The 24,118-nt window shown below is 64.2% G+C and overlaps 3 protein-coding genes across 3 annotated transcripts; 1 reads left to right on the forward strand and 2 right to left on the reverse strand.

The window, feature by feature from the left end:
• Window positions 1–1,427: 1,427 nt before the first annotated feature.
• On the forward strand, window positions 1,428–5,182 carry CA14 (carbonic anhydrase 14). Its single transcript, XM_054177593.1, has 10 exons — window positions 1,428–1,529; window positions 1,717–1,737; window positions 2,565–2,744; window positions 2,852–2,994; window positions 3,813–3,908; window positions 4,264–4,330; window positions 4,430–4,587; window positions 4,677–4,803; window positions 4,932–4,952; window positions 5,069–5,182. The coding sequence occupies exons 1-10, from the start codon at window positions 1,478–1,480 to the stop codon at window positions 5,155–5,157; spliced, it is 954 nt and encodes a 317-aa protein (XP_054033568.1). The 5' UTR covers window positions 1,428–1,477; the 3' UTR covers window positions 5,158–5,182.
• A 1,024-nt stretch (window positions 5,183–6,206) lies between these two features.
• APH1A (aph-1 homolog A, gamma-secretase subunit) lies at window positions 6,207–12,157 on the reverse strand. The gene is made up of 7 exons (XM_054177572.1): window positions 12,026–12,157; window positions 9,855–10,025; window positions 8,211–8,284; window positions 7,811–7,933; window positions 7,569–7,696; window positions 6,554–6,677; window positions 6,207–6,292 (listed from the first exon to the last, which is right to left on the reverse strand). The coding sequence occupies exons 1-7, from the start codon at window positions 12,136–12,138 to the stop codon at window positions 6,228–6,230; spliced, it is 798 nt and encodes a 265-aa protein (XP_054033547.1). The 5' UTR covers window positions 12,139–12,157; the 3' UTR covers window positions 6,207–6,227.
• A 6,854-nt stretch (window positions 12,158–19,011) lies between these two features.
• LOC128899199 (M1-specific T cell receptor beta chain-like) lies at window positions 19,012–23,201 on the reverse strand. The gene is made up of 4 exons (XM_054177549.1): window positions 23,189–23,201; window positions 21,089–21,427; window positions 20,713–21,003; window positions 19,012–19,034 (listed from the first exon to the last, which is right to left on the reverse strand). Exons 1-4 carry the CDS (start codon window positions 23,199–23,201, stop codon window positions 19,012–19,014), a joined length of 666 nt encoding a protein of 221 aa, XP_054033524.1.
• Between the last annotated feature and the right edge of the window lie 917 nt (window positions 23,202–24,118).

Consider the following 24,118-nt stretch of genomic DNA (forward strand, 5'->3'; position numbering starts at 1 on the left):
CAGCCGCGGCGGTGCCGGTTCCGCTGTCCCGCTGCCGGTGCCTCTGTCCCGGTACCGGTGCTCCTGACCTGATGCCGGTGCCGGTGCCCCTCTCCCGGTACCGCTGTTCCCGTCTCAGTACCGGTATCCCGATCCCTGTCCCCGTGCCTCGGTCAGGGTCTCGGTGTCGCTGTCCCGGTGCCGGTGTCTCTGTCCCGGTGCCGCCGTCCCCGTTCCCGTCCCGGCGCCGGTTCCGCCCCAGCTGCGGCGGCCCCACGCGGACACGTGCGCGGCCGCACGTGCCTCCCGCTGGGCTCCACCCCCTCGGGCTCCTATTGGTGGGGACTCCCCGGCAGCGGGCGGAGGCTTCGCGCCTCGCCACGCCTCCCTCTCTCCCATTGGCCGATGTTGCCGGCGGCTCTACCCAATGAGGGCGAAGCCCCGCTCTCATTGGCCGGGAGGGTGGGGCTGAGGCCACGCCCCCCATGTGGGGACAGCGCTGAGGCGGAGCGGGACAGCGCTCCCTGGTGGGCGGTGGCTCTCGGCGGGTCACGAGGCCAGCGATGAGGGGGGGTCCCGGGACACGCCTCCCGGAGGCCACGCCCCATCAAGAGCCGCCAATGGGGTACGGCCACCTGCCGTACGTCACCAGCTGGAGAACCAATGGGAGGGCTGCCCCTCCCCGGCATCCTTACATAATAGAGGCGGGCGGGCGCGTGAGCTCCCACGTGGGGCGGGAGGGGCGGGCCGGGCCGCGCTCGTGGGTGACGTCAGCGCGCGCGGGTCCGCGGTGGGCGGGGCTTGGCAGCAGGGTGGGGATTGTAAATGGGCGGAGTCGAGATGGGGCGTGGCTTTGGTAAGGGGGGCGTGGCTTGGAAAGGGCTCCCCGCAGGTTCGGCGCCGGGCGCTGGTTCCCCTCCCATAGCCCCGCAGCGCCCCCAGACTCCCCAAGCATCCCCTCCCAGACCCTCCCCCCATTACCAGCCCCCCCCACCCCCAGCCCCCCGATTCCCTTCCCACAGAGCCCCCAGCCTCAACCTGCCGAACAGCCGCAGCCCCTCGCAGCCTCCCCAGGCCACCGGCACCTACAGCTCCCCCCTCAAATTCCACAGCCCCTTAGAGCAGCCCCCCCAAACTCCCCAGCCATACAGCCCCCACCCCCCCGTCTCCATTTCCTCCCCACAGGTCCCCCAACCCCACACCCTCCAACAAACACAGCCCTCCAGCCCCCCCACACAACCCCCCCCAAACCCTCCAAAACCCCCAGCGCCTATAGCTGCACCCCCAAGCCCCCCAACCATCACAGCCCCATCGATCCCCCCCCAAAACTCCCCAGGTCCCCCCTCAACCCCTGAGCTGCCAGTCCCACACCCTCCATACCCCCCCCCATCTCCACGCCCCAGGGGATGGCCCCTCCATCCCTCCCCGTCCCCCTGGGGGGGCCCGTCCCGGGTGGGTATTTAAAGCCGGGTCAGCAGCACCCGGTCCCCCCCCCGCCATGCTCCGTGCCCTGCTGCTGCTGGGGGGCCTGGCCCCGGCCCTGCCTGCTGGTGAGTGACGTCCCCCTCCCCACAGTGCTGCACTCCCAACCCCCATCCCCAGGACCTGCTTTGGGGTGCAGCTGCCAGCACCCACCAGACCCTCCAGAGAAGGGTCGAGGGGGGGGGGGGCCACATGAGCCCTGCCCCCCCAGGGACACCCTGACCCCCCAACTCCTCCTCTGCTTTCCCCCCACAGGTCCCCACTGGGCATACGAGGGTGAGTGGGGCCCCAGCCCACCCAAGGACCCCCTCCCTGCTTGTCCCTACACCCCAAACTTGCCACCCCAGAGCCAGGGCACATCCCCTAAGAAGGGACAGGGTTGGATGGGTGGCAGCCCCTTGACCCCCCACCCACCCCCCAGTCCCACAGATGGGAGGGTGTTGGGTGGCTGCAGCCTCCCACTCCCCTTCCAGACACTTGGGTCAGCCAGAGCGGGAAGGAGATGGATGGGTGACAGCCCCCACCCTGCTCCTGGACACTTGGGTGCCCCCTAAATGGGGGGGGGGGGTTGAATGGGTGCAGCCCCCCCCCCCACGCTCCAATGGTCCCTTTGTGCTCCTTTACGTAAGGCTCCAGCCCTGCTCCCTCTGCCAAATCCAATTAGGATCCAGCCCCGGCCAAATCCCAGCTAAGCCCCATCCTGACGGACCCATGGGGGACCCCACGGGTCCCCCCCTCCCCGGGCTCAGCTTTGTCCCGGCTCCCTTGGCTGGAAAAAATGTCCCCAGAGGATTAACGAGCCGGTCGGGAATGTCACCAGTGTCCTCGTTTTGGGGGGTGGGGGGTGGGGAAGGGGCCGGTTTGGGGGTGGGGAGGGGGAACCAAATCCACTTTGGGTAGAAATGGGAGCGCTTGGGGGACGATTGGCGCCGTGATGGAGGGGGAAAGGCATTTGGGGCAGGATGGAGGCAATTCGGGAGTGAAAATGGGCAATGAGGCCACTCTGGGGGGGGGGGGGGGAGGGGGGAGTCCCTTTTGAGCCGTGGGTCCCCGCGGTGAGGATGGGATCTCCCCCCCCAGGCTCCTGCTCCCCCCCACCCCAGGTCCCCACGGGCAGCAGCACTGGGCTGAGGACCACCCGGCCTGCGGTGGCCAAGCCCAGTCCCCCATCGACATCCCGACGCGGAGGGCACGGCCGGACCCCTCGCTGCCCCCCATCCGCCCCGTGGGCTACCGGCACCCCGGCCCCGCGGGCTTCACCCTCGCCAACAACGGCCACACCGGTGAGCAGCCCCCGAAGGGCGGCCGAGCTGGGGGGGCTCTGGGTGTCACAGCCCCGGTGACACCCTGCCGTGTGTGTCCCCCACCCCCTCGCCCCCTCCCCCTGCAGTGGTGCTGGCCCTGCCTCCGTCCCTGCGCCTGGAGGGGCTGCCCCACACCTTCGCCGCTGCCCAGCTCCACTTCCACTGGGGCCAGCCAGGGCACACCGCGGGCGCTGAGCACCTCCTCGATGGCCACCGTGCCCCGGCTGAAGTATGGGGAGACTCCCGGGACGCGTGGGGGCCCAAGGGGGAATGAGGATTGGGAGTGGGAAATGGGGCTGGGGGTGGCAGATGGGTACAGGAATGGCTCTGGAGGCAGGAAACGGCTCAGCAACGGGGCTGAGGGGAGGGAATGGCACAGAACGGGGTGGGAAATGGGTCTGGGGGTGGGGAATGAGAGGGGAAGAGGGTGGGGAATGGGTCTGGGTGTAGGAAGTGAGAGGGGAAGAGGGTGGGAAATGGGTCTGGGGGTGGGGAATGAGAGGGGAAGAGGGTGGGGAATGGGTCTGGGGGTGGGAAATGGGTCTGGGGGTGGGAAATGAGAGGGGAATAGGGTGGGAAATGGGTCTGGGGGTGGGGAATGAGAGGGGGATAAGGTGGGGAATGGGTCTGGGGGTGGGAAATGAGAGGGGAAAAGGGTGGGAAATGGGTCTGGGGGTGGGGAATGAGAGGGGGATAAGGTGGGGAATGGGTCTGGGGGTGGGAAATGAGAGGGGAAAAGGGTGGGAAATGGGTCTGGGGGTAGGAAGTGAGAGAGGAATAGGGTGGGAAATGGGTCTGGGGGTGGGAAATGAGAGGGGGATAAGGTGGGGAATGGGTCTGGGGAATGAGAGGGGAATAGGGTGGGGAATGGGTCTGGGGGTGCTGGGATTGGGGCAGGGCTGGGTCTGGGCACCAGGCATGGGAAAGGGGAGAAGTCAGGGCGGGGGGTGGGGGTGGGGGTGGGGGGAAGCCACTAGCAGAGGCAGGGCAGGTCGAGGGGGGGTCCCTGCTCTGCCCCCCACCCACCCAGAGCTGCTGTCCCTGCAGATGCATGTGGTGCACTACGACACAGAGCACTACAGCAACGCCAGCGAGGCACAGCACCACGCGGGGGGGCTGGCAGTGCTTGGGGTCCTCCTGGAGGTAGGGGCACCCCCTAACACCCCCCCACCCCCCCCCCCAACACCCCTGACACCCCCTTTCCTGGCTCGGATCAGCCCCAGTGTGCCCAGCAGGACTCCCTGGGCTCCTCTCCCAAGGAGCAAGGGAGAGGAGGAGAGGAAATGGCCTCAGGCTGTCCCAGGGCAGGGTCAGCTTGGCCACGGGGAACAACTTCTGCCCCTTGAGGGTGGTCCAGGCCTGGCCCAGGCTGCCCTCAGGGCAGTGCTGGACCCTCCATCCCCGGGGCTGTGGTGGCGGGGCCGGGGCGGGGCCGGGGCGGGGTTTGGCCTCTCCCAGCCGCAGCCCTTTCAGCTCAGTGATTTGTCTCTTCCCCTAGGTGGGCTCCGAGCCCCACCCTGCCTACGACAACATCCTGAGCCACCTCGGGAGCATCAGCTACGCTGGTGAGCAGGGGGGGAGGGGGTGTGACAGCAGGGCTGGGGCGGGGGGGGAACCCCACAGTGCTCCTCCTGTGCTCCCCAATCTCTCCCCCCCCCCCCCAGGGCAGACCACATCCATCCCCTCCTTCAGCATCCAGGACCTCCTGCCCCAGCGCCTCGACCTCTACTACCGCTACAACGGGTCCCTCACCACCCCCCCCTGCTTCCAGAGCGTCCTCTGGACTGTTTTCCAGCAGCCTGTCCACATCAGCCTGGCCCAGGCAAGCCCTGCTTTGGGGGGAAACCCTCTAGTTTTGGGGGTGGGGGTGGGTAGGTGGGGGGCAGGCAGCCTCACCCCTTCCCCTTTCAGCTGGAGCAGCTCCAGGGAGCCCTTTACGCCACGGCAGAGGCAGAGCCTGAGCCCCAGCGGCTGGTGGACAACTTCAGGCTCCCCCAGGAGCTCAACCAGCGCCAGGTGCTGGCCTCCTTCCCCAGGGGTAAGAGCTGGCTCTGCCTGGGGGGGGGGGGTGGTCTTGGAAGTGCCCCCCTCCCCATGACCCCCTCCCCAAAGGGCTCCTGGGTGTGTGCAAAGCCAAGCTGCTGAGCCTCTTCTCTTCTCTTGCAGAGCCTGAGGGGTATTCAACAGGTATGGCCCTAGCTGGGAGTTGGGGGAGGGGGGGAGCTGGGAATGGTGGGGGGGTCACCATGGTGCTGCCCTCCCCCCCAACCCCCACCCCTGAGCCCCTCTGTGGTGCCCCACAGGTGAAATCGTTGCCATGGCCTTCGGCGCCGTGGCCTCCTGCCTCCTCCTCGCCCTTGCTGTCCACTGCGTGGCCAAGAGGATGCGGTGAGGGGGGAGGGGGAGGAGACCCCCGCCCTGAGGAGGGACCCCCAGACCCACTGCAATCAGAAGGTGTAGATTCCCCTCCCCCCCAACCCTGCCCAGGGTTAGGTCACCCTCACCCCAGCCCCTCTGCCCTCCTGACACAGAAGCCTCCAGCTGTTGTGCCCCTGCTGACCTCTGCCCTTGAACCCTCTCCTCTGCCCCTCCCTCCCTACCCTTCCTACCCCCTCCCCACCCTTCCCACCCCCTCCCCCGCACTCCCCACCCCTCCCACCCCCTCCCCCCCCACTCCCCACCCCCTCCCCAGCCTTTTGCCTGCACCAGAAGAGCCTCCTGGGGGCTCAGCCCCACGCTGGTGGCAGCTCCTGCAGTGGCCCCGCTGGAAATAAAGCCTCACCCCCACCCCCCTGCTGGCTTATTGCTGGGGAGGGAACTAAGGGGGAGGTTGAGGCTCTGGGGCTGGGTCCTGTCAGCTCCCAAACCAGGGCACAACAAGGCTGCCCCCTCCCCAGCCTGGAACAGGGCCTGGGAGCCAGCTGCAGTGGTGGTGGTGGGGGGGGAAACCCAGCTCCCCACCCCCAGGCACTCTGTCCCCTGTGTGCCAGCAGCCACCTGGTGCCACGGTGCCCACTGGGCTCTCTTTAAAAGGGTTTTTACTCTCCATCACAAAAATAATTTACCCCCCCACCCCCCCCCCTCCAGTCACACAACAGGGACAGTGACCCCCTCCAGACAACACCCAGCACCGGGGTGGGGCCACAGAGAGAGCCCCCCAGGGGAGGGAAAAGAGTGAGGAAAGGGCAGGGGGGGTCCTGCCCCGAGCTCGGCTGCTCCGCCGGCCCCCGGCCCTGCTCCTGCCCTCCTGCAGGAGTCAAGTCCAACAAAGGTCAGGGCTTGGGCCACAGGCTGTGGTTGGACCCCCCCTACAAAAACATCCCCTCTGGAGTGGTGGTGGTGATGGTGGGGGGGACACAGGCCCCGGAGCCAGCACCTCGGTGTCCCAGCGAGGGGCTCGGGCGGGCGGCTGCCCGGAGCAGGGCCCCTGGGCACGGCAGGGGGCAGGGCCCTGGCAGCTGCTCACTCCTCCAAAGGCACCTGGAGTGCTGAGTACATCATCACTCTGCTGTCGTCCTCCTGCTTACCTGGGGGCAGGGGGGGGGGGGGGGGGAGCAGGGTTGTTTTGGGGGTGGGGGCCTGTTGGAGCCCCCTCCCCCCAACCGCAGGAGGCAGGAGCCGCAGCCCCTGCTGGGCGATCCCAGGCAGGATCCCTCTGCCCCCAGCCCAGCAGCCCCTGCCCCCACGTCCAACACCCCTCCAACACCTCCAAGGTGTGTGTGTGGGGGGGGGGGTCAAAGCCCCACCAGAAAAGCCCCCCCCCAGCCCTGCCCAGGCCTCCCCCTTACAGGAGAGGCACTTGAGGATGTTGCGGAAGGAGCCCCCGGCGGTGATGAAGGCCCAGAGGCCCATGAGGAAGGTGATGATGAAGATGGGCACCAAGCTGGCTTCATACCAGGGGTTCAGGAACGTCTGGGAGGGAAGAGGGAGGGCTGGGTTAGAAACAGCTGGCCCCCCCACCCCCACACACAGCTGTGGGGTAAGGTGAGGGTGGGGTGGGAAGCCTCTGAGCTGAGCAGAGCTCTGCTAAGCCTGGCTGCAGCTCCTGCCCAGCTGGTTGCCCACCAGGAGCTGAGTGGACAATGCCCTATCCCCACCCCCAGCACACCCCAACAAGCTGCCCAAGAGGGCTGCCACCTGCCCCATGGCTTAGGGGAAGGGATTTGGGGACCCTCAAGTGGCAGCAGGTGTCCTTGTGCCCCCCTCGCTGCACCAGAGCAGCCTCTGGTGACAGCCAAGCCTGGGTCTGCTCTAGGGACAGCTCTGGGGAGGGCACAGATGGAATCCTGGGGTCAGTTTTGGGCCCCCTCCCTCTGAGGAGGGCTGGAGCAGGTCCCAAACAGGGCAACAAAGCTGCTGGGGAAGGGGCTGGAGAAGGGGGCTGGTGAGGAGCAGCTGAGGGACCTGGGGGTGTTGAGGCTGAAGAGGAAGCTGAGGGAAGACCTCCTTGCTCTCTACAGCTCCCAGAGAGGAGCCTGGAGCCAGGGTGGGGGTTGGGCTCTTCTGCCAATGAACAAGGCACAGGACAAGAGGAAATGGCCTCAGGTTGCCCCCAGGGGAGGTTCAGCTGGGCCATGAGGAACAATTCCTTCCCCTTGAGGCTTGTCCAGGCCTGGCCCAGGCTGCCCCAGGGCAGTGCTGCAGCCTCCATCCCTGGAGGGCTTCCCAAGCCCTGAAGCTGCGGCGCTGAGGGCCAGGGCTCGGTGGTGCTGGGGCGGTGCTGGCTGAAGGCTTGGCCTCCACGAGCTCAAAAGGTCTTTGCCAACCCAACCCACTCCAGGAGTCCCAAGTGCCCAAACTCACCAGCCCTGAGGTCAGGAGGTGAGTGGCAACCACCAGCCCCAGGCGCCAGTAGCGCCGCCTCTCGCAGGCGTCGAAGAAGATCACTCCCCAGAAAGTGTGGAGCAGGACCAGGGCCATGGTGAGGAATGCTGCAGGCAGAGAGGGCAACACCAACCCCTTCAGGCTCCAGCACCACCTTCCTCCTCCTCCTCCTCACCTTGGCAAAGAGCCTCCAGACACGAGCCCCCTGCCCCCGTCCTCACCAGAGGTGATGAAGTAATAGGGAGAGTCCCCATGGATCCCGACGACCCCTGGCCCGATGGAGTCAGCCAGGATGTTAATGACAGAGAAGACTCCACTGATGATGCCAAAGGACAGGCCTGAGACTGTGGAGAGAGAGAGACAGAGAGAAGGGAGCCAGCCCTGGGTGACCACAGCCCTGCTGGCTTCCACCGTGAGCCCCCAAAACAATCAGCCCAGGGAAAGGTGGCAGAGCAGGAGAGTAAGAGGGTGATGGGGGTGGGGGGGGGGAAGATGGGAATGCTGTGTTAGCCTGGTAGGCTCCTTGGCTCCACCACTGGGCTCTGGTTCCCAGAGCATCCCATTGCCAGGCAGCCCTGGAGGAGCACAGGGCCCCTGCTGGCAGCCCAGGTTGATGCTCACCATAAGCCATCTGCCGGAGGGAGATGGGGGAGCGACCGTCCTCGCTGATCAGCGCCAGCCCTTCGTCTGCCTTCCTGCTCAGGAGGGAGAGCAAACCTCAGGGATGGCTCAGGAAGGAGCCCAGGGTGAGGAGGAGCAGATCCCTCCCAGCCCTTCGACTTCCTGCTCAGGAGGGAGAGCAAACCCCAGGGGATGGCTCAGAGGCTTCAACTGGAGGCTCAGAAATGAATCCAGGGTGAGGAGGAGCAGATCCCTCCCAGCCCTTCATCTGCCTTCCTGCTCAGGAGGGAGAGTAAACCTCAGGGGATGGCTCAGAGGCTTCAAGTGGATGGCTCAGGAAGGAGCCCAGGGTGAGGAGGAGCAGATCCTTCCCAACCCTTCAACTTCCTTCCTGCTCAGGAGGGAGAGCAAACCCCAGGGGATGGCTCAGAAAGGAGCCCAGGGTGAAGAGGAACAGATCCTTCCCAGCCCTTCATCTGCCTTCCTGCTCAGGAGGGAGAGCAAACCTCAGGGATGGCTCAGGAAGGAGCCCAGGGTGAGGAGGAGCAGATCCCTCCCAGCCCTTCATCTGCCTTCCTGCTCAGGAGGGAGAGCAAACCCCAGGGGATGGCTCAGGAAGGAGCCCAGGGTGAGGAGGAGCAGCTCCCTCCCAGCCCTTCGTCTGCCTTCCTGCTCAGGAGGGAGAGCAAACCTCAGGGGATGGCTCAGAAAGGAGCCCAGGGTGAGGAGGAGCAGCTCCCTCCCAGCCCTTCATCTGCCTTCCTGCTCAGGAGGGAGAGCAAACCTCAGGGATGGCTCAGAAAGGAGCCCAGGGTGAGGAGGAGCAGCTCCCTCCCAGCCCTTCGACTTCCTGCTCAGGAGGGAGAGCAAACCTCAGGGATGGCTCAGAGGCTTCAAGTGGATGGCTCAGAAAGGAGCCCAGGGTGAGGAGGAGCAGATCCCTCCCAGCCCTTCCACTTCCTTCCTGCTCAGGAGGGAGAGCAAACCCCAGGGGATGGCTCAGAGGCTTCAAGTGGATGGCTCAGAAAGGAGCCCAGGGTGAGGAGGAACAGATCCTTCCCAGCCCTTCGACTTCCTGCTCAGGAGGGAGAGCAAACCCCAGGGGATGGCTTAGAGGCTTCAAGAGGAGGCTCAGAAAGGAGCCCAGGGTGAGGAGGAGCAGATCCAGAGAAGGGCAATGAAGCTGGGGATGAGTCTGGAGAACAAGGACAAGAGACTGAGGGACCTGGGCTGGCTCAGCCTGGAGAAGAGGAGGCTGAAGGGCAACCTGCTGGCTCTCTACAACTCCCTGCAAGGAGGCTGGAGGCAGGTGGGGGTTGGGGTCTTCTCCCAAGGAACAAGGCAAGAGGAAATGGTCTCCTCAAGCTGCCCCAGGGGAGGTTTGGGTTGGACATGAGGACAAAATTCCTGCCCTCTGTTGGTTGCTAAGGCCTGGCCCAGGCTGCCCAGGGCAGTGGTGGAGTCCACAGCCCTTGAGAGCCTTCAAAGCTGTGGAGAAGTGCTGCTGGGGGCCACGGCTTGGACATGACCTGGCAGTGCTGGGTTAAAGGGTGGGCTCCACCCTCTGCAAGCTCTCTTCCCACTGAAACCAGAACCAGAAGAGGTCACTTGGCCTCGGGGAGCTCCCCTGGGGCAGGTTCTTACTTCAGCAGCTTGAAGTAGGCGAAGCGGAAAGCCTCCTGCAGCAGGACGGAGACAGCAGCCCCGAAGATGAGGAGGCCATACTGCAGCCTGGCATCCTCCCTGTCACTCAGGTGGACTGAGATGAACCAGATGAGAGAGGCCAGGAGCAGTGACACCAGCCAGAAGAAGGCCCTGGGGAAGAGAGGAACACCGAGGTCACGCCGCAGGGCTCGGAACCCCCGCAGCAAGCGGCTGCCGAGCAGCTCCTGTGGCTCTCCTGGGCTCCAGGCCACAGACACAGAGGCTGCCTGGGCACTGCCACACGAAGAGGCCAAGAGAGGGAAGGGCAGGGGGTTGAACACCAAACAGAGCAGGGAGCCCCAAAACCTCGAGGGCTGCAAGGGACTGCTCGGAGGGGACACAGCCGGCTCAGAGCTGCTCGGAGGGGACACAGCCGGCTCAGAGCTGCTCCTCTCTAGCAGGACACAACCACCCTCCCCCCCTCCCCCTACACTGCACTCTGAGCAGCCCAAATCATGGAATCCTTAGGGCTGGAAAAGACCTCCCAAGATCACCCAGGCCAACCATCCCCCCAGCAGCACCACGCCCAGGACACTGCACCCCAAAGTGCTATGCCTGCAACCCTCCTGCACGGCTCCAGGGATGGGGATGGGGACTCCAGCACCACCCTGAGCAGGGATGGGGACACCAGCACCACCCTGGGCAGGGATGGGGATGGGGACACCAGCACCTCCCTGGGCAGGGATGGGGATGGGGACACCAGCACCTCCCTGGGCAGGGATGGGGATGGGGACACCAGCACCACCCTGGGCAGGGATGGGGATGGGGACACCAGCACCACCCTGGGCAGGGATGGGGATGGGGACACCAGCACCACCCTGGGCAGGGATGGGGATGGGGACACCAGCACCTCCCTGGGCAGGGATGGGGATGGGGACACCAGCACCACCCTGGGCAGGGATGGGGATGGGGACACCAGCACCACCCTGGGCAGGGATGGGGATGGGGACACCAGCACCTCCCTGGGCAGGGATGGGGATGGGGACACCAGCACCTCCCTGGGCAGGGATGGGGATGGGGACTCCAGCACCACCCTGGGCAGGGATGGGGATGGGGACACCAGCACCACCCTGGGCAGGGATGGGGATGGGGACACCAGCACCACCCTGGGCAGGGCTGAACCACAGAATCAGCCAGGCTGGAAAAGACCTCAGAGATCATCAAGTCCAACCTAGCACCCAACACCTCCTGCCAGCCGTTTGGCTGGTGTGGCTCCAAGGGCCACATCCAAGCTGCCTTTGAACCCCTCCAGGGACAGAGACTCCACCACCTCCCTGGGCAGCACATCCCAAGGGCCAATTCCTCTTGCTGGGAAGAACTTTCTCCTCACCTCCAGCCTAAACCTCCCCCTGGCACAGCTTGAGGCTGTGTCCTCTTGTTCTGGTGCTGGGTTCCTGGGAGAAGAGACCAACCCCCACCTGGCTACAACCTCCCTTCAGGGAGTTGGAGAGAGCAAGAAGGTCTCCCCTGAGCCTCCTCTTCTCCAGGCTAAGCAACCCCAGCTCCCTCAGCCTCTCCTCCTAGGGCTGTGCTCCAGACCCCTCCCCAGCTTTGTTGCCCTTCTCTGGACCCCTTCAAGTCTCTCAATGTCCTTCTTAAATTGAGGAGTCCAGAACGGGACACAGGGCTCAAGCTGTAGCCTCAGCACAGGGCAGGATGAGCTCCCTGCTCCTGCTGGCCACACTCTTCCTGCTGCAGGCCAGGATGCCATAGGCCAAGAGGCCCGCTGGGCACACCGCTGCCTCCTGTTCAGCAGCTGCCAACCACCACCCCCAGCTCCCTCTCTGCCTGGCTGCTCTCAGCCACTCCGCCCCCAGCCTGTAGTGGCCAAAGCACAGCTCCCGGCACTTGCATTTGTTCAATGCCAAAAGCGCCCCAGAGCTGCCCCCCCGCCTCGCCCCCCGCACTGATCCCAGACCCTAAAGAAGCCCCAGAGCTGCTCTGTGGCTCCCCGAACGCTCCGCTCCCCGCTCCCGGCGCTGCCGGCCGCCGAGCCCCTCAGAGCGGCCACCGCAGACCCTCCCCAAAGGCCGCTCGGGCCCCGCAGAGCGCCTCAGACCTCCCCTTCCGAAGGCCCCGCAGGGCCCTTCCCGCCGCCCCGCCGCGCTCACCCCGCCACCAGCACGATGACCCTCAGCGGTTCCGCCGCCACCGTCAGCAGGACGAGCGCCAAGGCCGGCCCGAAGGCGATCCCAGCCAGGCCGAAGAAGACAGCGGCGCCCATGGCGGAGGGGCGGGGCCGGAAGAGGCGGGGCCGGAGGCGGGGCCGGGAGCAGGCCGGGAGCTGGAGTCCAAGGGCTCTGCGCAGCGCCCCCTGGCGGCAGGGAGGGCACAGCGCGCTGCGGGAGGCTGCCGGGGGAAGGACCGCGCCAGGGGGAGAGGCGGGGAGCCTCTCTGTACCCCCAAAACGCCTCCAGGAGCCCCTTTGCACCAGGAAAATGCCTCCGGAGAGCCTCCGTGTCCCCCCAGAAGGCCTCCAGGAGTCACTATCCCCCAGGAAAATGCTTCCAGGGGATATCTGTGGACTCCAACCACCTCCCCAGGACATCCTTTTCCACCCCAAAATGCCTCCAGCAGCCACTTTGTACCAGGAAAATGCCTCCGGAGAGCCTCTGTGTACCCCTAAAATGCCTCCAGGAGTCACTCTGCAGCCCAAAACACCTCCAGGGGACATCTGTGCACTCCAACCTCCTCCCCAGGACATCCTTTTCCACCCCCAAAATGCCTCCAGCAGCCACTCTGCAACACAAAAATGCTTCCAGAGGGCCTCTGTGTACCCCCAAAATATGACCAGGAGCCACGTTGCACCCCAACCCCTGCTCCAGGAGCCTCTCTGCACCCCCAAAACCCCTTCCAAGGAGCCCCTTTGCACCCCTAAATGCCTCAAGCCTAGAAGGTGAGTGCAGGCTGCGCCCCAGCCAGACCCCCCAGGGATGTGGGGCTGTTTTCTGGGCTGGGGGGCATGCTGGGCACCCCACTCTATCAGCCCAGGCCACCTCCAAATGCCAAAGTTCTTTATTTCATCCACTTTTGTGGGGTTCACCCAGTAGCACTGGGGGCTGGGGACACGGAGGGCACACGCTCTGGGCATGGGGTTGTCACCATGTGCCAGCTGCAGGTCACAGCCTGGGTTGTGCTGGGGTGGAGAAGACCAAGTGGGCGTAAGTCAGCTGTCCCTGTGGGTGACAATGGCATCAGAGGCAGCTCTGCACCCCAATTCTCCCCCCCCCCCCAAGTCCCAGTGTCCTCCAGCAGAGGGACACTGCCCCCCGGGTGCCAGCGTGGCCTCACCTCATCCTCCTGCAGCCTGGGTGGCATCAGGGTGCTGAGCTGGTGGTCTGGAGGGGGCAGAGCTGGGGAGATGTGTCCCCAGTGTTGGTACAGGCAGATGGAGAGGGTGGAGCAGGATGGCAAATGGAGAGGGATGGAGAGAGTCTGGGGATGGGGAGGGAGCTGGGGTGGAGGAGGACTGGGAATGGAGGGGTCCAAGGAGGCTGGGGCAGGATGGGAGAGGATGGAAAGGGACAAAGGAAGACCAAGGCTGGAGAAATATGGAAAGAGATGGAGAAAGAGCTGGGAGGGAAGGCTGTGAGGAATGGAGGGGACTTGGAGATGGAGGGGGGCTGGGAATAGAGAGGGATCAGGGATGGAAGGGAAATGGGGATGGAGAAGTCTGAGGGAGATGGAGAGGACACTGGGGGACAGCAGGGGACATAGTGGGGTGCCACCCCAAACCCATGGCCCCCCCCTTACCTGTGGCTGTGCAGCGATGGAGGCAGTAGACACTGAGGCAGAGGCTAAGCAGCAGCAGCACTATGACTGTGACCAGGACCCAGGTGCCAGGGGTCATGCAGCTGCCTGGGGGGACAGGGGCTGGCTTGTCCTTCTGTCCCCCCAACAGCCCTCTGCCCTGCCCCAGGCCTGGCCCAGGCTGGAGGCAGCTCCTCCACACTCACCTCTGAGCCTGTGTGGCTCCAGGCTTCTGCGGATGGGGGGCCCCGAGGCATTGAATCGCACCTCACAGACCCCCCCGGCCCCCTCAGGGGTGCCCATGGGGCTGAGGAGTGGCCCCACACTGCCCCTCAACCTCAGCACCCTCTGAGATCCCCCTGGCCAGGAGATGAGGACAGGGGCAGCAGTGGCACCCACGGCACAGAACAGGCGGGGGGGCGCCTGGGGGTCCCCATGGGATGCAAACACTCGAACCCAGCTCCTGGAATCCCAGTGGTCTGCAACAAGGAGAGGGATGGAGGGGGTGGAGGGGGTGGAGGGGGTGGAGGGGATGGAGGGGGTGGAAGGGATGGAGGGGGTGAGAGGGATGGAGGGGGTGGAGGGGATGGAGGGGGTGGAAGGGATGGAGGGGGTGGAGGGGATGGAGAGGATGGAAGGGGTGGAGGGGGTGGAGGGGATAGAGGGGGTGGAGGGGATGGAGGGGATGGAGGAGATGGAGAGGATGGAGGGGTTGGAGGGGATGGAGGGGGTGGAAGGGATGGAGGGGGTGGAAGGGATGGAGGGGGTGGAGGGGATGGAGGGGGTAGAGAGGATGGAGGGGTTGGAGGGGATGGAGGGGGTGGAAGGGTTGGAGGGGATGGAGAAGATGGAGGGGATAGAGGGGGTGGAGGGGATGGAGGGGATGGAGGGGATGGAGGGGGTGGAGGGGATGGAGGGGGTGGATAGGATGGAGGGGGTGGAGGGGATGGAGGGGGTGGATAGGATAGAGGGGGTGGATGAGGTGCAGGGGATGGAGATGATGGAGGGGATGGAGAGGGGAAAGAGACAAGGGGTGTAGATGGGGATGGAGGGGATGGAGGGGAACAGGAGAGTGGCAGGGGATGGGGGCCATGGGGGTAGCAAGTGGGTAGCAAGGGGGGGGGGGTGCGGGCAAAGCCACCATCCTACCTCCCACCAGCAGCACGGTGCCAGTGCCAAACTTGTACCTAAGGTAGAAGTAGGCACAGAGGTAGATGCCAGAGTGCTCCGGCCGGGCCCTGGCGATGTGCAGAGTGACTCTGTCCTTCCCAAACTCGCAGGAGAACTCCCCCTGTGTCCTGTCCCAGCAGCTCAGGATCAGGACAGGCCTCCCCTCGCCACGCCAGTACCAGGACACAGCCTTTCCGCTCTCCATCTCCTCTCTGGCCTCGCAGAGGATCTCCACCGGCTGCCCAGGATGCACGAACAGGACCGGCTGGGGCTGCTGCAGCCTCAGCACCAGGGCCAGGGCTGTGGGGACCAGCCAGGGGCTCATCCCCTCCTCCAGCATCCAGCTCATGCCCCCAGAAAACACATCATCACCTGCCCCACCCCCTCCTTTCCCTCCATCCCCTCCCTTCCCTCCATCCTCTCCATCCCTTCATCTCCATTCCTTCATCTCCTCCATCCCTTCATCCCCTCCATTCCTTCACCCCTACATCCCTTCATCTCCTCTATTACCTCCATCCCCTCCATCCCTCCATCCCCTCCCTTTCCTCCACACCCTCCCTTCCCTCCATCTCCTCCACCCCCTCCATCCCCTCCACCCCCTCCATCTCCTCCATCCCCTCCACCCCCTCCATCTCCTCCATCCCCTCCACCTTCTCCATCCCTCCCCACCCTCTCTGTCCCTTCCATGCCTCACAGCCTCTCCAGAACTCTCCCCCAGCCAAGGCCTGGCCTCCCCTTGGCCCCAGCCCTGTCCCCATTGTCACCCACGCAGGCGCAGCCCCAGCAGCCCCACGGTGAGCAGCCAGCCTGCGGCTGCCATGGGTGCTCAGGGTCAGAGCGGAGGGAGCAGCTCCTCCCCGGGCTCAAGAGCTGCTGCAGAGCTGCTGCAAGCACAGGGTGAGGGTGCCCTGGGCAGGGACACCCCCCACCCCCCCTGGCTGCGTCACTGGGGACGTGGCAGCCGCGTGGCCTCCTGCTGCACCCCAGAGCATCCCTGGCAGCAGGGTCCTGGGGGTGGGATGGCTCCAGCTGCCCTTCACCCCCCCTGCTTTGGAAGCCTCTGAGGAAAATGGGGGGGCTTTGTGGAGCATTGGGGGGGAGGGGGGAGAAACAGCCACCTGGGGAGTGTGCTGAGCAGAAGGGATGCTGAACCCCCCCTGAAACCTCCAAAATGGGGAGAAAACCATTTATGGAGGCAAAACCTGGAGGGGGGGGTGCTGCAGGGCACTGCCTGGGAACAGGCTTGAAGGGAGAGCTTGCAGGGGGGGCTAAACAATTAGGGGATGGAGATGACCCTAGCCAGGAGCAGGCTGGAGTAGAATCCACCCCCGGCCCCAGCTGGGTCCCAAACTGGCTGAACTCCCAGGACTGCCACTGCCAGCACTGCTTTGGGGGGCAACTCCCTGGAGCATTTGATGGTGATTTGCCCCCCCCCCCCCCCAAAAATCGTCCATCAAAGGGACGAAAAGGCTGCAGAGCCACCCCCAGCCCCCCAGCCCCCAGCTCCCCGGCCCCGCCACCGCCTTTCCTGCTGTGGTTGGCCACGAAGGAGCCAGCGGCCAAAGAGGCACCGAAAACCATCTCAGAGCTCCATTTCTGGGGGGGGTTCGGGGGGTGGGGGAAGGGATTTGTTGTCGATAAACGCCGAAGAGGTGACAAAACACAACGGCAAAGCTGACCGCAGCCAGCTCCGGCTCGAGCAAAGCCCCGAGGCTGCTGCAGAGAGGCAGCAAAACCTGCTCCGTGTCCCGGCTTCACCCTGCTGCAGCTGGGTGCTGCCATCCAGAGGACAGCTCCCGGGGGATCTCCTGCGGGAAGCGAGGGAAATCCAGGCCAAAGACGCAGGAAGAGCCAAAGGTTTGGCTGGGAGAGCAGGGAAAAGAGAGTTGGGGGGGGGGGGGGAGCGGGGGGCTGAGACCCCCACGCTGCCACACGGAGCTGGAATGAAAACGCAGCTGGGGAAGCAAGACCCAGAGGGGCTTCGGGGGTCTCTTCTCAAGCTCCCTCCCCAGGTTCCATCCCTTAGACGCCCAAATCCTAAACGACCCTCCCCAGGCTGATGGTTCCTGGGACCCTTCTCAAACCCCTCCCCAGCATCAAACCCTCCCCACGGTGGCCCCGTGGGTGGGGGATGGGTGGCAAAGCCACAGTTTCCACCCCGTGTCCGACACGCACGGAGGTGCCTGGGCCTGGCACGTACCGGGGTGCAGGGGCGCACACGTGGGGGACCCTTCCCCTGCCCGCCCTGTGCTGGCCGGGGCAGGGCCAGCTCCTGCGGGGCCTCATTTGGCACCGCCCACAGCGGAGGGGCGGGGCCAGGAGGGGCGGGGCCAGGAGAGGCGGGGCCGGGAGCAGGCCGGGAGCTGGAGTCCAAGTGCTGTGCGCAGCGCCCCCTGGCGGCCGGAACGGCACAGCGCGCTGCGGGAGGCTGCCGGGGGAAGGACCGCGCCACGGGGAAAGGAGGGGAACCTCTCTGTACCCCCAAAACGTCTCCAGCAGCCCCTTTGCACCAGGAAAATGCCTCCGGAGAGCCTCCGTGTACCCCCAAAATGCCTCCAGCAGCCACTCTGCAGCCTCAAACACCTCCAGGGGATATCTGTGCACTCCAACCTCCTCCCCTGGACATCCTTTTGCACCCCCAAAATGCTTCCAGCAGCCACTCTGCAGCCTCAAACACCTCCAGGGGATATCTGTGCACTCCAACCTCCTCCCCTGGACATCCTTTTGCACCCCCAAAATGCTTCCAGCAGCCACTCTGCAGCCTCAAACACCTCCAGGGATATCTGTGCACTCCAACCTCCTCCCCTGGACATCCTTTTGCACCCCCAAAATGCCTCCAGCAGCCACTCTGCAGCCTCAAACACCTCCAGGGGATATCTGTGCACTCCAACCTCTTCCCCTGGACATCCTTTTGCACCCCCAAAATGCCTCCAGCAGCCACTCTGCAACACAAAAATGCTTCCAGAGGGCCTCTGTGTGCCCCCAAATTATGACCAAGAGCCACGTTGCACCCCAAAACCCCCCTCCAGGAGCCTCTCTGCACCCCCAAACCCCAGAAATCAGCTTTCCAGGCACTTTTGGTGTGATCCCATCCACCAGCATCCAGGAAGAAGTTTTGCTTTTGGGTTTATTAATGAATGATTTAAATCATAATAGTAATAATAATAATGATAAAAAAATCTGCTCAAGAAGCTGGAAAAAATAATGATAAAAGAAACATTTTCCAGAATCCAGAATGCATCAGGCTGGAAAAGACCTCAGAGGTCATCAAGTCCAACCTAGCACCCAGCACCTCCTGCCAGCCAAACCATGGCTCCAAGGGCCACATCCAAGCTGCCTTTGAACACCTCCAGGGACGGGGACTCCACCACCTCCCTGGGCAGCACATCCCAAGGGCCAATTCCTCTTGCTGGGAAGAACTTTCTCCTCACCTCCAGCCTAAACCTCCCCTGGCACAGCTTGAGGCTGTGTCCTCTTGTTCTGGTGCTGTTTGCCTGGGAGAAGAGCCCAACCCCCAGCTGGCTACAACCTCCCTTAAGGGAGTTGTAGAGAGCAATGAGATCTCCCCTGAGCCTCCTCTTCTCCAGGCTCAGCAACCCCAGCTCCCTCAGCCTCTCCTCCCAGGGCTGTGCTCCAGACCCCTCCCCAGCCTTGTTGCCCTTCTCTGGACCCCTTCCAGCAGCTCAACCTCTTTCCTGACCTGAGGAGCCCAGAGCTGGACACAGGACTCCAGCTGTGGCCTGAGCAGTGCTGAGCACAGGGCAGGATGAGCTCCCTGCTCGTGCTGGCCACACTGCTCCTGTTGCAGCCCAGGCTGCCCTTGGCCTTCTTGGCCACCTGGGCACACCGCTGGCTCCTGTTCAGCTGCTGCCAACCACTACCCCTTAAGTCCTGTCAGGAAAGCAAAGCCTTCCCCTTCCCCCCCTCCCCCCAATAAATAAACCAACCCCAAACCCTCCTGCTTTGGGAAAAGCTTCAAGTTCCCAAACCACCCCTGGAGCAAATTCCCCCAGCTTGCTGATGGGGTTTTGTGATCCAAACACTCATCCTCCCAGCTCTCATCCCAGGGACACCACCACCCCCTCCACACCCCCTCCACCCCCCCCCCCCCCTCCAGTTTCCTCCCTTCTTCTTTGGGTTTTCAATTCCTTGGTGGTTTGGGCAGAGTTGGGAGACTTCAGTTCCTCACTGCTGTGGATCCTGCAAGAGAAAGCAAGGCCTGGGCTTATCAAACCCTCCTTCTGTCTTCATGGGGCAAAGAATAAACCCTCAAGAGAGGGCATCTTGTTAGCTGCCCTGGGTGGGGAGCAGCTGAGCGATGCTGGGGGTGCAAAAGGTGCTGCCCCCCTCCCCACCTCAAGCCCACCAAAGGGAATCCTTCACATCTAACCCAACCCTTCTGCTTTTGGAGGCAGCCTCAGCTGCCATGCAAAAGGGTTGGGGGGTGCTGCAGTGCCCCCCCTGGAAACAAAAACCCAAACCCAGCCCAACCCTTGGCTGTTCCTGGATCCAGCTGAGCTTTACCCATGGAGATCACCCCCAGAGCTTTGGGGGGATGCAGCAGCAGCAGAGTCAGCCCCAAACAAGGCATTTGCTCACCGGCCTTGGTGGGGTTTTTAACCACCCCCTACCCCCCCTGTAAAACTGGTAGCCCAGGGGTGCTGGGCTTTGAGCAGAGTGCCCCTCAGGACTCTGTACATACAAGAGTTTCCCTCCCAGCAGGGTTGGAGGAAGTGGTTTTACCTCCTGGGTGACTCTGGTGGGTTGGGAGGTGCAGAGGTGGCAAGGGATGGGGCGGGGGCGAGCCCCAGCTAGGCGCCGCCGGCAGAGCAGGATGGAGACCTGGAGCAGCAGCAGGAGGGAAGCGCAGCACAGCCCCAGCGGCAGCGGCCAGGAAGGGCAACCCTCTGGAACAGGGAGTTAAGAGGAGCGGGGAGAATGTGGCTTGGCTCTCTCCGGGGTGCTGAGCGGCCTCCAGAACGGGCGTCAGCGCAGAGCACCCCCAAAACAGGAGGTCGGGGCTCAGCATCCCCTAAAATGGAAAGCCAGGGGGGGTGAGCATCTCTACAATGGGGTGTCAGGGATGAGTATCCCCCAAAACGGGAGGTCAGGGCTCAGTATCCCCCCCAGATGTGTGGGATCAGGGTAGAGTATCCCCCAAAACAGGAGGTCAGGGCTAAGCATCTCCCAAAACAGGGGGGGTCAGGGCTCAGTATCTCCCCCAGATGTGTGGGATCAGGGTTGAGTATCCCCCAAAACAGGAGGTCAGGGCTCAGCATCCCCTAAAATGGAAAGCCAGGGGGGGTGAGCATCTCTACAATGGGGTCAGGGATGAGTATCCCCCAAAACGGGAGGTCAAGGCTCAGTATCCCCTCGAATGTGGGGGATCAGGGTTGAGTGTCCCCCAAAAACGGGAGGTCAGGGATGAGTATCTCCCCCAAATGTGTGGGATCAGGGTAGAGTATCCCCCAAAACGGGAGGTCAGGGCTCAGTATCTCCCCCAGATGTGTGGGATCAGGGTTGAGTATCCCCCAAAACAGGAGGTCAGGGCTAAGCATCTCCCAAAACGGGGGGGATCAGGGCTCAGTATCCCTCAAAACGGGGGGGGTCTCGGAGCTGTGCAAGGCTCAAAGCCATCCAAGTGCAGGGAGATCCCAGCGAGGAGGTCAGGGAGGGGATGGGAGGAGGCAAGGGATTTCCAAGCTGTATCCTAAGGAGGAGGGGTCGGGACGCGGGGATTCCCTGCCTGAGGGGTGGTTGGAAGCGCTGGGATGCAGGGGGTGGACGGAGCCTGGGATGTGCCGTGCTCGGGGCGGCGGGGGGGGCAGCGGGATGGATGAAAGTGTTTGTGTGTCCTCCCCACCTCCGGATGCTTTACCGACGGCAACGCTGAGGCTCCTGCCGGTGCTGTTCTCCGCGGCCGTGCAGGCTGCCGTTCCGTCCCACCGCTCGGCGGGGACCCAAGCGATGCTCCAGGCGCTGAGGACACCCTGATCATCCACGGTCGCCGCCGTCACCGGCGTCACCTCCCCGCCGGGCTGCCACTTCACCGTGTCCCAGCCCGGGGGGACATCGTGGAGGTGGCAGAGCACAGGGATGTCGGCCGGGGGCTGCCCGGGCTCCTCCGAGTCCACCGGCAGCAGGATGGAGAGCTTGGGCTCGGTGGCATCTAAAGAAGGAAAGAAGGTGCCGGAGCGTGGGCACAAATCCCCCAGGGCTGTGCCCGGCCACGATGTGACCTGATGGGCACTCACCGGTGACGATGAGCCTGGTGCCATCCCCAAACTGGAGGGACAGCCTGGGGGCAGCGGGGTAGCTGCAGTAATAAACCCCGGAGTCCTCCCTCTGCACGGGGCCGATGGTGAGGGAGAAGTTCCACGAGTTTTCCATCCTCCCTGAGTATTTCCCCTTCGGAAAGGAGGAATTGGACTGCCGGTAAATCAAGAGCAAACCCCCGCCGGGCTCCTCCTTGTACCAATGAACCTCCTGGTGGTGCTCCGGGATGCGACAGCTCAGCTCTGCCTTCCGCCCAGGACGCTCCCGGAGCTCCCCAGGGCTCTGCTGGACCTGCGGCGTCTCCACCGAGGCAGCTCCTGCAGGACAGAAGCTTTCCCATGGACTCTTTGAGCTTTGGGCTTTCCGACAGCGTTTTAGTGGTTCAAAAGCCCCAGATCAGCAGATCTCACCCCGGGGAGGAGCTGGGGGGGAGGGGAGGTACCTGGCAGGAGGAGCAGGAGGGTCCCCAGCAGCCTGTAGGACATGGTGGCCGAAAACCCTTTCTCCAGGGAGGTCTTCTCTCCCTTCCTGCAGATTTTGTCTCCTTCTCAGGCCGTGGGGCCGGGGGGAGCTCTGACGGACGAGGGCCACCCCCGGGGCTGTTGGTGGCCACAGGCCCTGGAAAACGTCAAAGGAGGCCCCGCAGGAGCTGGCCCTGCCCCGGCCAGCACGGGGGGGGGGGGGAGGGGAAGGGTCCCCCACGTGTGCGCCCCTGCACCCCGGTACGTGCCAGGCCCAGGCACCTCCGTGCGTGTCGGACACGGGGTGGAAACTGTGGCTTTGCCACCCCTCCCCCACCCACGGGGAGGGTTTGATGCTGGGGAGGGGTTTGAGAAGGGTCCCAGGAACCATCAGCCTGGGGAGGGTCGTTTAGGATTTGGGCGTCTAAGGGATGGAACCTGGGGAGGGAGCTTGAGAAGAGACCCCCGAAGCCCCTCTGGGTCTTGCTTCCCCAGCTGGATTTTCATTCCAGCTCCGTGTGGCAGCGTGGGGGTCTCAGCCCCCCGCTCCCCCTCCCTCATCTCCTTTTCCCTGCTCTCCCAGCCAAACCTTTGGCTCTTCCTGCGTCTTTGGCCTGGATTTCCCTCGCTTCCCGCAGGAGATCCCCCGGGAGCTGCCCTCTGGATGGCAGCACCCAGCTGCAGCAGGGTGAAGCCGGGACACGGAGCAGGTTTTGCTGCCTCTCTGCAGCAGCCTCGGGGCTTTGCTCGAGCCGGAGCTGGCTGCGGTCAGCTTTGCCGTTGTGTTTTGTCACCTCTTCGGCGTTTATCGACGACAAATCCCTTCCCCCACCCCCCGAACCCCACCCCCCCAGAAATGGAGCTCTGAGATGGTTTTCGGTGCCTCTTTGGCCGCTGGCTCCTTCGTGGCCAACCACAGCAGGAAAGGCGGTGGTGGGGCCGGGGAGCTGGGGGCTGGGGGGCTGGGAGTGGCTCTGCAGCCTTTTCGTCCCTTTGATGGACGATTTTTGGGGAGGGGGTGGGCAAATCACCATCAAATGCTCCAGGGAGTTGCCCCCCAAAGCAGTGCTGGCAGTGGCAGTCCTGGGAGTTCTGCCAGTTTGGGACCCAGCTGGCGCCGGGGGTGGATTCTACTCCAGCCTGCTCCTGGCTAGGGTCATCTCCATCCCCTAATTGTTTAGCCCCCCCTGCAAGCTCTCCCTTCAAGCCTGTTCCCAGGCAGTGCCCTGCAGCACCCCCCCTCCAGGTTTTGCCTCCATAAATGGTTTTCTCCCCATTTTGGAGGTTTCAGGGGGGGTTCAGCATCCCTTCTGCTCAGCACACTCCCCAGGTGGCTGTTTCTCCCCCCTCCCCCCCAATGCTCCACAAAGCCCCCCCATTTTTCTCAGAGGCTTCCAAAGCAGGGGGGGTGAAGGGCAGCTGGAGCCATCCCACCCCCAGGACCCTGCTGCCAGGGATGCTCTGGGGTGCAGCAGGCGGCCACGCGGCTGCCACGTCCCCAGTGACGCAGCCAGGGGGGGTGGGGGGTGTCCCTGCCCAGGGCACCCTCACCCTGTGCTTGCAGCAGCTCTGCAGCAGCTCTTGAGCCCGGGGAGGAGCTGCTCCCTCCGCTCTGACCCTGAGCACCCATGGCAGCCGCAGGCTGGCTGCTCACCGTGGGGCTGCTGGGGCTGCGCCTGCGTGGGTGACAATGGGGACAGGGCTGGGGCCAAGGGGAGGCCAGGCCTTGGCTGGGGGAGAGTTCTGGAGAGGCTGTGAGGCATGGAAGGGACAGAGAGGGTGGGGAGGGATGGAGAAGGTGGAGGGGATGGAGGAGATGGAGGGGGTGGAGGGGGTGGAGGAGATGGAGGGGGTGGAGGAAAGGGAGGAGATGAAGGGATGGAGGAGATGGAAGGAATGGAATGGATGGAAGGGAGGGAGGGTGTGGAGGGAAGAGAGGGGATGGAGGGAATGGAGGAAATGAAGGGATGGAGGGGATGGTGGTATGAAGGGAATGGAGGGGATGGAGGTATGAAGGAATGGAAGGAATGGAAGGGATGGAAGGGATGGAGGAGACAAAAGGATGGAGGAGATGGAGGGAATGGAAGGGATGGAGGGAAGGGAGGGGATGGAGGGGCTGGGGGGATGGAGGAGATGAAGGAATGGAGGGGCTGGAGGGAAAGGAGGGGGTGGGGCAGGTGATGATGGGTTTTCTGGGGGGATGAGCTGGATGCTGGAGGAGGGGATGAGCCCCTGGCTGGTCCCCACAGCCCTGGCCCTGGTGCTGAGGCCGCAGCAGCCCCAGCCGGTCCTGTTCGTGCATCCTGGGCAGCCGGTGGAGATCCTCTGCGAGGCCAGCGAGGAGATGGAGAGTGGAAGGATGGTGTCCTGGTACTGGCGTGGCGAGGGGAGGCCTGTCCTGATCCTGAGCTGCTGGGACAGGACACAGGGGGAGTTCTCCTGCGAGTTTGGGAAGGACAGAGTCACTCTGCACATCGCCAGGGCCCGGCCGGAGCACTCTGGCATCTACCTCTGTGCCTACTTCTACCTTGGGTACGAGTTTGGCAC

Source organism: Dryobates pubescens, chromosome 41 (assembly GCF_014839835.1).
Source record: "Dryobates pubescens isolate bDryPub1 chromosome 41, bDryPub1.pri, whole genome shotgun sequence".
In the NCBI taxonomy this organism is placed as follows: Eukaryota; Metazoa; Chordata; class Aves; order Piciformes; family Picidae; genus Dryobates; species Dryobates pubescens.

What these genes read in the sequence shown, in the direction of transcription:
- LOC128899199 (XM_054177549.1), bottom strand. An exon ending in CACCAGGCTCATCGTCACCG is followed by an intron (nt 21,004 to 21,088) that starts GTGAGTGCCCAT and finishes TTCCTTCTTTAG; the next exon opens with ATGCCACCGAGCCCAAGCTC. An exon ending in GAGCCTCAGCGTTGCCGTCG is followed by an intron (nt 19,035 to 20,712) that starts GTAAAGCATCCG and finishes TTTCTCTTGCAG; the next exon opens with GATCCACAGCAGTGAGGAAC.
- CA14 (XM_054177593.1), top strand. Translation starts at nt 1,478, where the DNA reads ATGCTCCGTGCCCTGCTGCTGCTGGGGGGCCTGGCCCCGGCCCTGCCT. An exon ending in CGGGAGCATCAGCTACGCTG is followed by an intron (nt 4,331 to 4,429) that starts GTGAGCAGGGGG and finishes CCCCCCCCCCAG; the next exon opens with GGCAGACCACATCCATCCCC. An exon ending in TCCACATCAGCCTGGCCCAG is followed by an intron (nt 4,588 to 4,676) that starts GCAAGCCCTGCT and finishes TTCCCCTTTCAG; the next exon opens with CTGGAGCAGCTCCAGGGAGC.
- APH1A (XM_054177572.1), bottom strand. Translation starts at nt 12,138, where the DNA reads ATGGGCGCCGCTGTCTTCTTCGGCCTGGCTGGGATCGCCTTCGGGCCG. An exon ending in GTCATCGTGCTGGTGGCGGG is followed by an intron (nt 10,026 to 12,025) that starts GTGAGCGCGGCG and finishes TCTCTTCCCCAG; the next exon opens with GGCCTTCTTCTGGCTGGTGT. An exon ending in CCTCCGGCAGATGGCTTATG is followed by an intron (nt 7,934 to 8,210) that starts GTGAGCATCAAC and finishes CTCTCTCCACAG; the next exon opens with TCTCAGGCCTGTCCTTTGGC.